The sequence below is a fragment of the Myodes glareolus genome, chromosome 9 (assembly GCF_982192425.1).
Source record: "Myodes glareolus chromosome 9, mMyoGla1.1, whole genome shotgun sequence".
Lineage (NCBI taxonomy): Eukaryota > Metazoa > Chordata > Mammalia > Rodentia > Cricetidae > Myodes > Myodes glareolus.
In genome coordinates, this window is record NC_142034.1 from 67383720 (window position 1) to 67400911 (window position 17192).

Here is a 17192-nt window from a genome sequence, read left to right on the forward strand (position 1 = left end):
TCTCATGTGTGGGTCATGGGGATACCTGGGTGGGATACACTGAACAAAGGCCCAGGGGTAGGAGACTGCTTGGAATGTTCCAGAAACAGCAAAGGGACTGGTGTGTCTAGAAGGCAATAGTGAGAAAGATTTCTGGAAGGAGATGAAGTCAGATAGTGGTCCAAGCAGGGTCTCACACTGTATTTTAACTTGTATTTTCTGTCAACTTGTATTTTCCTTTCTTTCTTTCTTCAGTTATAATTAGTACTGCACTACAGGATTTTTGAGCAGGGCCCACAAAGCTCGTACATGATTGGTTCCATGGCTTAGATGAAGTGCCCGATCTTGCTAACAGAAACAGACTAGGAGAAGGAGCCGAGGATGGGTACCCGAAATGGGGACGTCCACAGCTGGCAGCTAGGCCTAAGCACCGCACCTGGTTCTACCTCGGGATCCCAGGGCTTGTCTACCTCAAATACAAGCTCGCCGGCTTCCACTAGTGCCTTTGATAGTCTCTTACCCCTCAGAGCTCTGTTCTATAGACAAACCCAGTTCAGTCCCACCCAGTCTTTGTCCTTGCTTCCTGTCTAGGAAGACTATTTCGATTCTTGACTCCTTTCCAGGGTCTGGATCATAGCTAGCATACCGTCTCTCCGGAGAACTCACTCCTGTCCCCTCATCTGAAGAGCCAGTTCCTCCCCTGCAGCAGACACTGTTGGCCCTGTCTGTTTCCACTCTCTGTCGCACACCACTGTTTCGTTTTATGTGCTAACTGCAAACACCTGCCACCCCACCTGCATGAGGGGGAGGCCAGGCGTGCCAAGCTCACATGCCCATGGGCAGCTCTCTACTAGTGACAGCTGCGGACTTAGTAGATGCCAGCCTAGCATCCTCTACCTGGTGCTTAAGCTGCTAGAACGTTCTATGCTGACATCCAGAGATGAACCGTGGCGAGGGTAGGGGACATTCTTGGTCATGTGCTTCAGTGTCCACTTTCTCCGTGCATCCCTACTGTGTTTCCGGGATTGGCGCATAGCGCTTGCTTCTTCCTGAAGCCTATCTTTGGACTCTGCTTGCGGGAGAACCCCAGTTGAGATTCTTCCAGCACTCAGTCTGGCTCATACCAACGCCCGTGCCTGCTGTTTCTCTGGAGCACCTGTCACCACCGAGATCACCTTCCCTCCTTGTTCCTTTTGTCCCCTCTCTTTCCGTTGACATGCTAACTACTGAAGGTGAAAACACTTCCAATTTCCGTCTTGCTCACTGATTTGTTCTAGCACCTCGCATCTTGATATGTGCCCAGCCCAGGGCAGATGCTCAGTCCTTTCCTGCTGTGAGAATGAATGAAGCTAGAGACTGTCCCTTAAGCAGGTGTGCCAATTAGCCAGGGGAAACGTGACCAGCAGGCAACAGCTGCCAGCGAGTGATTTTAATCAGGTGAGATTAACTTGGACCACAGCCACAGTTCACAGAGGGACACAGAGGTAACTGGCTTGTGCAAGGGTACCAGCCAGCTGTTCTTAAAGGTAAAGTCAGAATTTGTCTTCCCCACCTAGCCTGCATTTGATGGTGGTGTACCCTATAAGAGTACAGCTGTCTCACCATTGGTTAAGAGCCAGTACACAGTTGGGAGGTTTCCTGTACTCCTTAGAGACTTTTAAAAGGAACATCTTGTTCGCCAAACAGCTATTGAGAGAATGAAATGAAAATTATCTCCCACAGTCAGATTCTGTCACTCGCGATCTGTAACAAGCTCCTGGGCATCCCTACTGACTTTCCCTCCCCAGCATAATGAAGGCCGAGAGGAACTGTGATTTGCTCAAATAGGAACACAGCTCGGCTTCATCGCCAGCAACCCTGATGGCAATGTTAGTGGAGCCAACCCAGGGTCACATATAATCAAGCCGATGGGAACCTGCAATCCCACACCCACAACCCAGGAAAAGAACAGCTGTGAACTCCCTTTTGTGACATTCACTGTGAGAACCAAAACCAGGAAACCACTTGGAGTCAGCATACATCTAAAAGCTGACATCTCCCCTCCAGTTCAAGACTGCAGGCTGGGAATGCTGACACTGACCCCAAAGATGTCTTAATCACAGGAAACTAGACTCTCATGGTTGCTAGGCTTGCATTCTCTACAATGCAGGGATGTAGACTTGGTCAATAGAGAAATGGGGTCTGAATTAAGAGAGAAAATAATGGCATTAGCTCTTTGCCTGCTAGGGAATTGTGAAATTCAGCTAAGTCTCCTCCTCCAGTATATTTACTAAATAGGTTTAATTAAATCATTTTCCAATTTCCTTTTTTTATTTTATTAAAAAAATCCGTGGGGTTGTTATGTGGTAATTTGTGCATTTTATTTATCTATCTTATTCATGTTATTATCTAATGTGTTTAAGGATGGATACCATGATGTTAATTACAATTCTTGAAAAGTTTTAGCTATGAAGTTTCACCGTCATAACTTTCTTCAGGCCACACTGCATATTTGATAACACATCCCCAAATGTGGAGTCCATTGCTCTGAACCCCTTTACTGCTGAAAAAGAATGACATGAGCTACAGGTATTTGCTTTATCAAGTCACTTGTCACCCAAAGTTGGGCCTTCTACTCTTTTGCTGTCCCCTGAGCCCTGGCACCAGGTGTTTCTCTTCGACGAGTGAGTGTTATCTAGAGTGGCTTGGTGACACATGCCTGTAATCCCAGCACTTAGCAGGTGGAGGCAAGGAGGATCAAGAACTGAAGGTCAGCCTTGACTGCATAGAGGCCTTTTTCAGCCTGAGCTATACGAGACACTGGGGAGAAGGTACTTCTGGGGTGGCCGGGTTGCGCTCCCTCTGTGTGCTTCTTCAGTAAGTCTGTATCACAGCTCCACGCATGACCAGTGAACAGGTGGAGAGTCTTCTATTTATCTGTTGCTTTCATTGGTTAATTAATGAAGAAAACTGCCTGGCCTCATAGGTCAGAACATAGGTAGGCGGGGAAGACAGAACAGAATTGTGGGAGAAAGAAAGCAGAGGCAGGCAGATGCTATGGAACCAGCCACCAGGTCAGATATGCTGAATCTTTCCCAGAAAGCCACGAGCTCGTGGTGACATACAGATTATTAGAAATGGGTTGAATCAATCTGTAAGAGTTAGCCAATAAGAGGCTAGATATAATGGGCCAGGCAGTGTTTAAAAGAATACAGTTTCCGTGTAATTATTTCAGGGGTAAGCTAGTTGGGATGGGGCAGGAATGCAGCCCGCCCTTCCTTATCACTACAAACAGGCAACATGAAAGAATGTTCTGCTTCCCATCTTTATCCAGCAGCAGAGGACCTAGCAAAGGAAGTGCAGGTTGAGGATGTTCCTTAATCTGAGGGACATAGGGACTTCCTGGTGTGTGTGTAAGGGTGCTTGTAGAATAGATATTCCTAAGAAGAAAGCAAAAGATCCTCGTTTTGACCAAATGTTCATGTCAGTTAATCAAAATCCAAGGCTGAATACATTAGAATTATGAAGACAATTATTAACAGAATTAGACAAGATAGCATAAGCCTGGTCATTAAGGAGAGGCCGGGTATGTTCAAGGGATGTTCAAGGCTGTTTTATCACATAGTTAGTGGGAGCCATGGATGACACTGAATTGATGGAGCAGGAAAAAGAGGTGTAGGCATGCTGTGTAGATGTGTGGAAGAAATGGCTAGAATAGCCAAATTATGGTGAAGGTATAACTTCATATTTCTAAGAAGTTTGGGATCAGTTTGGACCCCAGGACCAGTGGTGGGGAAAGTTGGGAAAGCACAGGGTTTTGTCTGTTATATTTTAGGCCCTTCTGACATACACTTTTACCCTTTTAATGCCCCTAGAAGATAACAGCAAACCTCAGATAAAGCTAATGTGCTCTCTGGTTGCGTGTCGTTGTGAGTCCCTAGAAGGGAGAGAGGCAGGGAAGTCACAAGATGGGGCGGTGTAAAGGTGGTAGCATTTGAAGAGCCATATTCTAATCTGGTTAGAAAGCTCAGCTTCTTCTACCATCTCTTAGCCTGGGGCTGAGGGGAAGCTATGGGCTGCAGCACCATCCCAAAGTGTGCTGCAGAAAGAAAAACAGAAATGATGGTAGAGGCTAAAATAACCACCTCATGTCCATGACTTAACTTCATTCAAGCCACCTTTTGGGGATTGTGGGGCAACTGCTGAAGAGAAATGAAAATTCAGCTTATTTTAAGTCTTTCCTAGCTCTCAAGTAAGACATTCATTTTAATGACTTATAAATGTGGTCCAGCTTAATCCCATAAGAAGCCTGAGAGGAAACTGGACAGTAGACCCAAGAGCTCATTGCATAAGTCACTGAAAGAATTCACCCCACTTTTGCTGAGATCTCATTCAGAGACCTCTGTGAATGCCCTAACTACGCAGTTTGACTTCTTCACGAACATGCCACACAGGAGTTTTAGATTCAGGATCATGTATTCATTACCCCAGTCAAAGAGGGCCAAAACTCTCGCAATAACAACACACAGTTAGGAACCTGGGGCAAATGTTGCCTGGCCAGAGCTCTTGTGCCAGACTGTGAAGATATATCTCAAGCACTAACTTATCTGGAGCCTGTTAACGAGTCCGCTGACCTTTATCCACCCCCAGGCCAAGAGTGCCCTTGGTGGAGGGCCAGAATGTGAGTGTCACCGATTTTTGTGACTCAGGTCACATCAATATCACCTGACCTTTTCCATGTAAATTCTGGGGATTGAACTCAGGTCCTCAGACTTGGGAGGCAAGTGTTCCATTGACTGAGCCATCTCCCCAGTCCACAGCACAGCACTTTTCAGTGCTGACAAGCTTTGACCTCCAAGCTCGATTTTCTTTTATGCTGAGATCCTGAAAAGAGGATCACCCACATGCTGCTCAGCCCTCGGCATCCTGTCTAAGCCCACATCGCACCCAGCGGAAAGGAGACAGAACATTCCGCAATGCTCAGGTTCGGCGTCAAGACGAAGGCCTATTAAGGAAAGACCCTTCCGTCCCAGTCCCTTGACATCAAGAAGAGCTAAAATCAGACCAAATCAAAAACTTGTACTTTATACTCTGAATGGCGCAGGTTGAACACGTCAAGTTTTCCCCAGATTGTCAGAGAAAAATCTCAGATGACAGCTCTGTGGGGAGTCACAAGAGTGTATGGTTTGAAAAGTCTCCTTATATTAGGAAGGCTTTGAAGGAGCAGAGAGGATCAGCCTGAAACATAATAGAAGATTGAGCGGGTAGGCGAAGGATGTACTCGGCTCTCGGGAGGGTAGGGTTGTCATGGGGAAGAGGTGGGAAACTTGTTCTCTAAGGCTCTGCAAGGTGGGCCAGACAGACGAACAGTCAGATCTCAAGGGAGACCGAGTTCTGTTAAGATAATGACAGCAACCCTTGCGTTTTGCATGAAGCCGTCAGAACCAATCGAGGTAGCATGCTTTGCCATGGGGCCATTGCCTTGATTACCGCATTTAATCCTCATAACCACACGAAGAAGCAGGTCCTTCTTTAACACTTGCAAACTGGGACTGAGAAAACCTAGTAGATCGACTTCTCTCCAACTAGCTGGCTACTGAGAGATGGAGGGAGTAAGATGACTTTCTGGCTTGGGTTTCAACCTCTGTGTATCCAACCATCTCCCTTCCTGTTCATTCATCTCCTGCCAGGAGCCCTTGGAATAGGCTTCAGCTTAAGGGGGATGGCAGGGGAGGGGATGGTGTCCTCTTGGAGACCAAGATACTTATCTTCAGCGCCTCTGATGTGCCACTTGGAGTGTTAGCCTTTCAGCCCCCTATTTCTGCATCTCTATTGTCTGTGGTTGTGACAGACAAAGGCGGAGACCATAGCTGCTCCTCCAAATCAAGACCACAGTCCCACAGGGTCCACAGACTGCAGGTGCAGGGTGGCATTGTAAGAGTGTGCAGAGGAATGAAGCCACAGAACCTGCTCTGATCCTGACTTCCTTACAAGTGTCAAACTTGCCACCTCCTGCTGCACCTTTCGTCTCAAGGACTAAAGGGGTCTTTTGACTGACTTCTCTGTGTATGTTTTCTTGTGAAACAGGTCAGAGATAAAAAGCCCCAGGAAGACAGTTTTAGGGATAATCACATAACTTCCTGTCCTGTCTTTGAAGCTCGTGAGCTCTTTGCTCTAGGATATCTGTTGTAACCTGTACAGGCAAGTGGATATTGATTTATCAAAGACATCTGTCAGATCAATAATCCTTCAAGATGTGTTTCAGGCACAGGCTGCAGAGGTCACCATGCTACGTTAGGGGAAGGGACAGAAGACATTGGTGCACCTCCTAACTTTCATACATGTTTTGAATCTTTTACACAGTAAGGGTAAGATTCTACCTGAAAACAGAGCTTTCGACTCCAAAGGTGTGGGGACTTCTGGGCCAGCTTACTTCTCTCCTGAGGGTGCTTTCAGCTCTGATCTATAATTCTGCAACCACATAGGTGTATGCTGGGGAATATGGATAAAAGTGAATCCATGGAATAGTCTTCAGTTGATGACTTAATTGTCATCAAACTCATGTCTTTGCATAAAAATCTCTAAATTTTCCCATTTTAAGCATCCTAACAAGCCAAACCTTCCAGGCATCGCATCCTGCATTATCTCTGGTAACACACAGCTTATGTGGTCTCTAACAAGTCAATAAAACATTGTACAAAAGTCATCCAATAGACATGCCATCCACATTAGCAAAAAGCCTAATGTTGATTCATGTAGTCCTCTCTGAAGTCAGGGGGAGGTATCTGTATTCTCAAGTCTCTGCAAACGCAATAGCAGGTGGATTCTGCATGTGTCCGTCATAGCCAGAATATCACAGAGGTTCCTCAGCATCTCCAGATCTCAGTCCTGGGATTTAGAATAAACTGCTGACACTTTGTGTTAGAAGGTCAGTGATCCTCAGCCTGGGCTCTTGATGCAAGGCTTGGCGATGCTCTACATGGTCTGAGATTGTGCTGTCTTCCAGAGAATGCCCTCATCTTACTTCTGTCCTGACTGTGGTTGTGGTTGACTCTTGGCCTAACTAACTTTAGAGGAAGGTCAACCTTTAAAATTCCCCTGGCACAGGATGACTTCTTATGTCTAGAATTACTGGTGGTCTTCAACCAACATCTTCCTATGTAGTCTCGACATTACTATGCAGAGAAAGCCAAACAGGACTTCCAGAAAAACATATTTTTGCAAAATGATGGTGTATTCATTTCATTATTTTCATTTCATTTCATTATTCATTATAAATTTATTCATTTATACATATTTAGGCACCCACTGAATGCATGATGTAAAATGTGAAAATCTAAAGAAATGGTAGGTAAATTTAAAATCTACTGAGAATAACTATGTATCGAAAACCAGAAATAGGTTCACTCCTAAGTGTTGCAGTCTCCTCAGACATGGACATTTGAGAAGGTTTACAGGATGAGACATGAAATCCCTCCTAGGAAGTAGGTCTTACAGCTAGTCAGAAAGTGATTGGTTACTTTTATAACCATTGTGCCACTATTTCACCTGGCAAGACCATGGATGTCTTCCCCCCCAACAGCCTGCAAAGCACTCTTCAACACTGTAAACGCTAAGCACCAGAGAGAGAGTTTCCTGGTTAGTTTCAGATTGATTTCTCAATGTCCTGTGATCAAATGGGTTCTTGGGTTCTTGAAACCAGGTAGAGGGCACATTTTTTACTTCCATGCTGATGTGTGGGTGGGTGCCTCATCTTGCTCTTTCCTGGATGTCCTCCCCTCCCCCACAGTGCCTCTCTTCCGATGCCATATTCTCATGTTTCAGACCGCTTCTGCAGTGCTGTGCAAATGCCACAGACATTACCTTGTTTTTATATGATCTGATCTAGTTGGGGGCCAAGGTCTGGGTGCTCACAGGACAAGAGTGAAGGTGGGCACTTCATGAGCCCAACAGTTACCAGATTAGGGGCATGAGTAGCCCACATGTTGACTTAGTCAACTGTCAGCACCACACCCTGGGAGGAAGGACTAGAGGGCGGGAGGGAACCTGGGTTGAGGGAGCACACCCCAAAGACCCAGCCATAAGCGTTGCCAGGTGTTCAAGGTGGGCCTGCGGAAGGGCAACACACACTCTCCTCGAGTCAGAAGTGACTGGGAAAAGCAGGGCACAGGCCATGCCCTGTAGCCAGAGGCTATGGTGACTGTCAAAGCCCTGAAGAAGTAAAGCACCTCCATCCCAGGAGCCAGAAGAGTGGGCCTCACTCGGGCATGGAGCCGAGGAGAGGCTGGTCCTTCCTAGAAAGTGGGTGAGGTCTGCCCATAACCTACTTATCACGTGCGTAGTCAGAACTGGATTCCCATCCCTGCCCTTTCTGTGGGAAGATTTTCTTTCGTTTTCCATTTTCACATGTGTGTCTATGTGTTTGCATGTGTGTGGGATCACATGTATGTAGGTGTGTGAACATGTCGATGCATGTGCCTGAGGAGACCTGAGGTTGATGTTAGGAGCAATCCTATTGCTGGTCAATCTTACAAGTTGAGGCCAGGTCTCTCAATCAAATCCGGAGCTCTCAGTTACGGCTAGTTTCACCCGCCATCTTGCTCACGGGTTCCAGCTCCTTTTTCTGAGGTTGCCACACTCACTTACATTTATATTGTTTCTGGGGATACAACTCTAGTCCTTGGCAGAGGCTTTAATTACCGAGCCATTTCCTGGCCCCTCTTCACTTATTTTAGCAGACACAGAATGCTGTTTTGAAATGTGTGAGGTATGAGCACGCCACTCTCGAGGACCACTTCACCCCTTCACCCCTTCACCCCTTCAGTGACTTCTCAGAGAAATGCATTCTGTGCAGCTCCCGCTCCCAGGCCCTGGGGAGTCAGCAGTAGATGAAACCGTCATGTGCTGCCATCATGTATTTCGGATTAAGAGCAAAGAGGGCGTCGTACAGATCTGTGTGGCTTTCCTAATCTCAATTATGGTAAGTGGAAGGTACTTGGGGCTATGGCGGCACATAACAAGGAGATGAGATTTGATGGAGCAGTTGCCTGAGGGATCTCAAAGATGGTATCTTGTCCCCAGACAGGGCTACCAGTAATGATGATGATGACATCGATGATGGTGATTACGGCGGTAATTACCAACACTTATTAAGTGCCCATTTGGGGTCATGTATTACTCCAAGCACTTCCTCTACCCCAGCTTGCTCAATTCTCACAGCATCACTGGAGGAGGCAGTTAACATTCTTACTTCTTTTCAGACATAAGCCATGGGAGCCCAGAGACTGTGAGGAATTAGAAGAATGTTACACAGCTGGTAAGTACAGAAGTCAAAACTAGGTCTGTCCAATAGGAGAGCCACTCTTCCCAACAGCGCTTGTACCACCCCCCTCAACAGAGGCACATGTGACCCCATATGGTGCTGAGGGAAGGGGAGTGGGTGAGCTAGGCCTCGCAGAAGGAGTCTACAGATTTCTCAGTGTGGGTGAGCAAGGGATTAAAGAACAGTTTCTTCTTGGGCTGAGGAAATCAACCCGAGGGTGTGAGCTAGCTGCCTGCTGTATGAACCAAAACTTCTGACTCTAAATGTCTCTAGAGTTAGTGGTGGTCATAGTGGTGGTATACATGGCTTGACTGCTCTGAACCCCAAGATCCTTTGTAAACCATGGGGAGACCAGGAACCACCATTTGTTCCTCAGCTTCTATCAGACTAGCAGGATTTTTTTTGAATGACAGTCATTGAGTTTGGACTCTGGACTTACTATTGTCATTGACCTCAACCTTCTTGACAGAGACTTTCCCCTATACCTGCCTCTCTAACTGTCCTGTGCCCGACTATCACAGGCTACAGTAGTGAGAACTTGAACTCCGGGTGTCTGTGGATTGTGGGAAAGTGCATCTCCTTTGTTTCATAAACGTGGTGGAACTGGGGAAGCCATATTACCTTTATTTCCTCATTCGGAAAGGTGACTATAATGTCGATGGCAAGAGCAATCAGGAGGGTCAGTATATAACATCAGAATTAGTGGAGGGTAGAGAAATACGTGTCTGGAGTAGATGAGAACAGAAAGACGGAAAGCAGGGAAATGGTTGTCTTGGACTGGGATTGTAAGAAGATAAACCCTACCAGGCCCAGAGATGAGCCACCCTGGAGTCTGCCTGAGGACCTAGCAACAGACACATTCAGAGGTCTTGATCATGCCTGGCCAATGACCACGTGATGTCTATGGATCGAAATGCAGTCTGGGTGCTCGGAGGAGTGTATATAAGGCTCTCCCAATTACTGAATAAACGAGTCTGCTGTTTGCATTTCACTTGTCTATGCTGTTGTTGCTGTACCTTCGCCCTCCCTCCCCTGAGGGAGGAGTTAGGAGGGGCAAGATAGATGTGAGTCAAGGGTGATGCGGGGAATGATGACCAAGGATTAGGGAGAAGTTCTCTGGCATGTGATGAAGACACATTAAACTTATTACTGTCAGGAAGAGACACATGCCTCAAGCTGTAAATCTGGCCAAGAACCCAAGGCTGGGGAATGCATAGGCCCCATGGATGAACTTATTACTATTACTTTGCTAGATAATTAACCTCTAAAGATACGTCTTTGCCCGTTGGTTAGTACGGCTCACAGCCCTCAAAAAGAAAGTGTCTTTGTGCAGTGAACAGCAGTTAACAGAAAATCACCACAGGTCCAAGTGTGGAGAACAAGTTTTCTTTGCACAGGAACAGTGGAGCGCTCACTCCCAAATGGGACATTGATATCACGTCCCCTCCCTGCAAAGATCAGGGGCCATCTTGGAAGTGGAGGTATAAAGACTGTAAGAGCCAGAGGTTGGGGAGGACTGCTGTGAAGGAGGCTTCGGGACATGACAGGACCGAGGTGCTCATGCAGCTGTGGTTGCCTGAAGAAGAGCTGTATGAGATTTTAGTCTTCCAATATCCTAGCATGGACGGGGAAGGGCCTTGTGCGTACTCAGCCCTAACTGAAGAACTATTAATAACTGACGGCTTCTGGGGCAAGGAGAGTCAGTTTTCTTTAAGTCTGTGTGGCTCCTGATAGGTCAATCATGCTCAAATGGATGGCCACCTATCCAGGAGAATATGTGTCACATAAATTAGATTCTATAGGTTATTAAAAAAATTAAACACAAGAGGACACAAGAAATAGGAAGGGTGGAGATGTGGGAGTGGATGGGAGGAGGTAGGAGGCAGAGTGGGAGAAAATATGATCAGAACACATTGCATAACTGCATGAAATTCTCAAATAATTAAGAAAAGTGTTATATTTCTAAAAAGCTGGTTGTGGAAATGAGCAAATCTGCAAATATATCAAGGATCCATGAATTATTTACTTGAAGTGAATTATATCTCAAAAGACTGGGATTAGAAAATGAAGGTGTACTGACATAGCTCTCCAAGGTTTGCATTGTCCAAGTGAAACTGATGGAGATTCCAGTGTTGTATTAATATCCATCTACATTGTCATGCAATGTAAATTAAGAATAGATATGTAAGCATGTACGTGCATGTATATACACATAAATGATACATGCACATACACCAACGGGTGAATTAGTCAAACAAGTTCTTAGTATGAAATCTTCACCTAGGGTAAATTCCTATTGCTGAAGACACCATGCAATTCAGATGCAGGGCCCAGGGGCTCCAGAACTGAAACTGACGTTAAGCCTCCTCCCTGAGGACCAGTTTTCATGGTTCTAAAAGGCACCCTACAACCTTCCAAAGGAGGGAAGCAACCAACAATCCTACCCAGCTATGATACCTACGAATCGCTATAAGGACCAGACTCACATAACCTAAATATGCGCTATTGGCACATATACCTTGTGGTAACCTACAGCTCTCTAATTGAACTTAGCAAGGCTCACTCAACAGGGAGATCATGCCTGGTATTGGAAACCTAGCCACCTACCAAGGGACAGCATAGTCATGGATCTTGGAGAACCTACAACCACCAACAACCACATTCCAAATATTTGTCCTTAAACTCACAGGTAAGTGTCGTCCTCACCCATCACCAAGGAAGTTCTCTTTGTAACAGGTGAGGACCATTATAGAAAACCATAACCAATCAAAATTCAGAGTTGTGGAGCCCAGTCCCAGTGGATATATCTACAATACCACTCGTGCACCTGTGGCCCCGTGATCATTGTAGGAGAGGGGTTGGGAGAGTTTAAGAACCAGCGGAACAAGGCATTTGCTGTGGTATTGTATCTCCTAGGAGTATCAGAAGCTACACCCATCAAGTCTCACCAGCGTGACTGCTCAAGCATGCGGTGAACAAGATCCACAGCAATAGACACGCTAACAGGGAAGGGGGAAAGCCCATAAGTCCTTAACTCTCTATAGGCAACTAAGGAATGCTGAGAGTAGGAGAAATAGTCTTCTCCAGGGAAGAGCACACCCATTGGTTATCCAACACCAAGTGGTCAACTCTGGAAACGAATATACAAGTAACATTATACAAACTGAAAAGGGCGTATTTATGAATACATGTTATTAATGAAAGAGAGACTGTAAGTTTGAAAGAGAGCAAGGAGTGGTGTCTGGGAGGATTCAGAGGGAGGAAAGGGGAAGGAGGAAATGATATAATTACATTATAATATCAAAGTATAAAAAATGTAAAAGTCTCCACCTGTGTGGAATACTTAATTGCTCAAGACACGGCATCACCTGGCAATACGTTGGGTTCTTTCCTGTTGATACCCTAAGAAGACAGAGAATTATTATTTTCAACTGACAAATGGGGAAACTGAGTCTGAGCCTTGACTGCACAGAAAATTAGCTAAGCAAGAGTGACACTGGGGACACGAAGCAGAGTTTGGAGCCTTCAGCCTCCTTCTTCTCCATCAGCCTTTCCCTTCCTCTGTTCTCCTTCCCTCCTCCCACTGGGAGTTCTCCAAGGGTGGTGATTGGAGTCTTTCAGCATCCTCCAAAGAGTCCAGAGGGCTCCTTTAAACCAAGTGGAAAGAACTGTGGTACATGCTTATCCTGTCCAAAGGGTTTCTGTCCCTTAATCTATAATTGCACCCGAGTTGCAGTGCCCCAACGAAGAGGGCTCGCTCCACGCAGCAGCAGGCTAATTATGTGGCGGAATTTCTAAAAATTATCATTTCATAAATTGTGATATTCCTCTGAAGGGGAAAGAAAGCACAGCACATCCTCCACCATGTCTCAAACTGAATTAATTAGGAATTTGAAGCCTAATTATCAACTAATCTATTGGAACACGCCAGTCCTTCGTATCTGGCTGCTGTTTGCAATTTGCAGCCTATTAGTGGCAGTTGTTAGGATCTGAGAACTCATTAGGTCAGAAGAAGAAAAATGTGGATCAGAAGGAGAGGGCAACCTGAGGGGCTGACTTGGGGAGGCTGTGGCTGAGGGGTCACTTGCTGACAGATGAGGGCTAGTGGTCTAACTACCTGGGTCCTTCCTTTAGAGGCCCCAAGGATACTGGGTCATTTCTGCCTTACGAAAGGCAGTAACTGTGCATGCCTTTGCCCAGGTCCTGGGCTTTCCTGGGCAGCAGGTGTCCAAGAGCAGTGGACACTGTCACCAGTGCTGATGCTAGCCTACGGACACTCTTTGCTTCTGAGTGAGCCATGCTCCCTTGATGGTCTTGTTCCCGTACAAGCAGCAGAGATGCTGATGGAACTGACTCCCATGGTCCCATTCAGCACTGTGGACCTGAGATATGAGGGACATCAAAGACTTCCTCAGTTCTACTGAACAGATTTCAGTTTTGCAAACAGTCTTTCGGGGGTGAGATCCTTGGCTTCCCCACAGAGATTCTAAACAGATACCACTCATTAAAATGTGAATATCTTGAAAAGGTGATGGCTATAGCCCTTGAAACCTAAGTCTAAATTAAGCTTTCTCAGTAAGCCCTTCTTAGTTCCAACCCTGACCTTGGGGAACTGGGGCAGCCAAAGCAAAGGAAGTTCAGAGGATAGAGAGGGGGGCATCCAGGACAAGCTAAGGGTGGAGGGCAAGCAGGACAGAATTTAAGGGTTTGACAGATGTCTGGACCAAAATTTTAGATACAGATTGTGTATCTTAATTCAACTAATGATCTTTATTCCCAATATCCCAATATGGCATAAAATACTAATCTTCTTTCCCCTTCAACATCACCCAGAGATAACCAGGCCAAGATACCCTGACTAAAACTGAATGTAGCTATATATTTAGCTCAGTAATGTTAGCATTTAAACTTTTCTTATAGATTAAAATATAGCAAATATTGCAACTGAATGAAAACATAAACAGTTAAGAAAGCAGATCGAGGCAATGGAAACACTTTGTGGAAGGCATGACTATCAGGTGAAACAGATGCATGGCCATACATGTTATGGGTTCAGGCTTGATGGTGGCTGTGGTCACTGTGGGAAAGAACTGTGGAGTTTCTGCAAGTGTTAAGCACAGGGTTGAGTGCCCAACCCAGCAGCCCCCAGCCGTGGTATGTGTGTTTCACAGGTCAAACATGTATGCGACTGCGCTTTCCATACCAGCACCACAGTGATCACGACTTAGAAGTTCATTGGCTGTGTGGATGAGCAAAACAGGCGGTCTCTCTATAATGGGCTACTGTCTGGCAATACAAAAGGAATGCACTGAGATAGAATATACATTAGAGATTTCCTGAGGCTGTGGGGAGCTTGGCCGGGGAGTTGTTTAAAGACTACTGATGTGCATGTGTCCGGGGGTGATAAAATTTTAAAACAAAGTTCTTATGGTTCCATAACCCTGTAAATACACACAGGACCATGAAAATGAGCACTGTATGCTACTGTGTGGTATTGTGTGGTCTGTGAATTTGATCTTAAGAAAGTCTCTAAAATATGGGTCTGAGTACAGAAGAATATTACATTTGCCTATGGAAGAAAAAAGCTTGAAGAATCAAAATTTATGACATAAAAGATAAAAGTGGGAACCGTGACAGGAAGGATAGGCATGACAGAGATGCCAATTGGCAGAAAAGGCTTATACAGACACGTCTGGTGTCCACGTTAAAAGGATGTGCACACAAAGGCTTTGGGAAACCAAACTGTCTCTGTGGTGTGCAAGATAATAGCACCCAACAAACAGTTGCATTGTGTTAAGACAAAGGCATTTTTCTAAGACACAGGCTTATCTAGACTGTATATAAAAATGAAAAACAAACCCATTAACTGACATTGCTATAGGTTACACTGTAAGACGGTTACGGGTTAAAGATTTGTCAATTTTAGCATAATTATGATTTAAATGTCTGCACTTGTGAATAGTAAAACCACCATTGAGTTAAAAATCAGCAGCATCCAGACATTTACTGTCCATTCCAAGATATGGTGATTTTTTCTCACGCCTAGGGCCAGAGCTGATCAGCTCTGTACTCGTATGAGGGCTGGAAGTCGACCCTGCAACCTCCAGCACGCTTTCTCCCAAGCATAGCTTAGAAGCTCATGGGCAGTGGTGTGCTGCGATTTGATGGGGGTGGGGGCCTGTGATGGTCAGTTTTAACTGACCGCCTGGGCAACTGGGAAGACAGTCTCAGAGAGAGAGAGAGAAAGAGAGAGAGAGAAAGAGAGAGAGAGAGAGAGAGAGAGAGAGAGACTGTCTACATTGACTTGACCTATGGGCACACCTGTGGGGCGCTGTCTTGATCAAGTGATTGATGGGTAAAGACCCAGCCCAGACCTCTGTGGGTGGCACTGTTGCCTATCAGGGGTTGCCGAACTCGATAAAAGTGGAGAAGTTGATGAACTGAGTGCAAGCAAGCGAACCAGTGTGCATGCATCCATTTCTCTGTTCTTGACTGAATGGGATGCGACTAGCTGTTTCAAGTTCTTTCCTTGACTTCCCCACAGTGATGCAGGAGAACCTAGAACTGTAAGCTAAAATAACCTCCTTCTTTGTCCCTTAAATTACATTTTTTTTGTTTGTTTTTTACCAGCGGAAGGACAGAGGAAAAGAAGTACATTTGGTGCCTCTGAGGCTTGGCAATGCCACTACGAATGGCTCCTTCCTCCCACGTGGTTCGTATAGGTGGGTGTGAGGCAACCTCAAACCCTAGGTGTGGGAAGGATAGGACCGGACCACATGTCATAACTCCACTTACCAGATTGGCAAGGATGTAGTGGTACCCAATGCCATTCTTCTCCAGCTTCACGATCTGAAAGACAGAACGAAAGGGCACTCATCAGTCACACCCACACCTACCCTGATGGAGCAGTGATGACGGCAGCTGACATCAACTGGCTTTTTATGACATGCCCTTCTCTGTCCTAAGTACACAAAACTGTACCGGCCTTACCATGTAACCATGGCGATGCTGTTAGCATCTTTGACAGATGAGAAAGAGCCACAGAGGTGTAACTCAAGTTCCATTATGCTGTGCAGTTACGAAGAGATGACTATGGGGATCTGCAGTCACCAGCCTGGTTTGAGGAGTGGGAGTTGGCGGAGGTTTGTTATTACACCCCCCTAGGAGTAAGCTGAAGAACTTGCTGCAACCTGTCCACAAAGCTTTCCTTACACATGGTGGAGGAAGCTGATGTTGCAGGGAATTGACTGTTATTCATGGCGATTGAGTGAGCAGTCACTTGGGCATGAGCTCCATGCAGACACCACTCTGATTTCTGTCTCTTGAGTTCTGCGTTCTCCTCCCTGATTGGTTTAGCACCCAGACATTGATAGATCATTCAACACGTGTTGAGAGGGAAGACTGAATTAACCCATCTAAGGCTTCATTGGACAGACGGGATGTGGCCTGAAGTAAGGAAGTGATTTTCCCAGGATGCCTGTGTGGTCTGCTGGTAACGGAAGGACAGAGGTTTCTGATGCTTGACAGTTTCTGCATGGCACCTGGTCACTGTTAAGGGAAGCAGCCAGGATTCCCAAACACTTCCTGTCTTATATTTTGGTTTCAATGATTGCGTGTGCATTTGTGTGTGTGCATGTGTATGCATGCAAGTCTGCATGAGAGCACACATGCATGCATGCATGTAGAGGCCAGAGGTTGATGGCAGGTATCTAAGTTCGCGGTTTCCATTTTATATATTGAGGCAGAGTCTCTCTCTTAAAGCAAGAGCTTGCTGCTCGCCAAGTCAGCTAGTCTAGGTAGATAGTTGACCCTGGGGATCCCCTGTTTCTGCTTCACGGACAGCAGTATTAGAGTTGAGCAGTAACCCAGCATTTATACGGATGCCCTGGATCAAGAGTCTGCTCTTCATATT

The 17192-nt window shown here is 45.9% G+C and overlaps 1 protein-coding gene and 1 long non-coding RNA gene across 3 annotated transcripts in view; one reads left to right on the plus strand and one right to left on the minus strand.

The window, feature by feature from the left end:
- The window catches only part of LOC125402790 (uncharacterized), a 36108-nt gene extending 20013 nt beyond the window's left edge, over positions 1-16095 (plus strand). Inside the window, exons 3-4 of the long non-coding RNA XR_007232749.3 lie at positions 9219-9274; positions 15911-16095. This is a non-coding gene — a long non-coding RNA (uncharacterized LOC125402790). The remainder of the gene's footprint in view (positions 1-9218; positions 9275-15910) is intronic.
- The window catches only part of Gria1 (glutamate ionotropic receptor AMPA type subunit 1), a 319398-nt gene that overhangs the window by 115260 nt on the left and 186946 nt on the right, over positions 1-17192 (minus strand). For both annotated transcript variants that reach the window (XM_048437744.3, XM_048437743.3), the window contains exon 5: positions 16076-16129. In XM_048437744.3, the coding sequence (XP_048293701.1) occupies positions 16076-16129 (54 nt within the window). The remainder of the gene's footprint in view (positions 1-16075; positions 16130-17192) is intronic.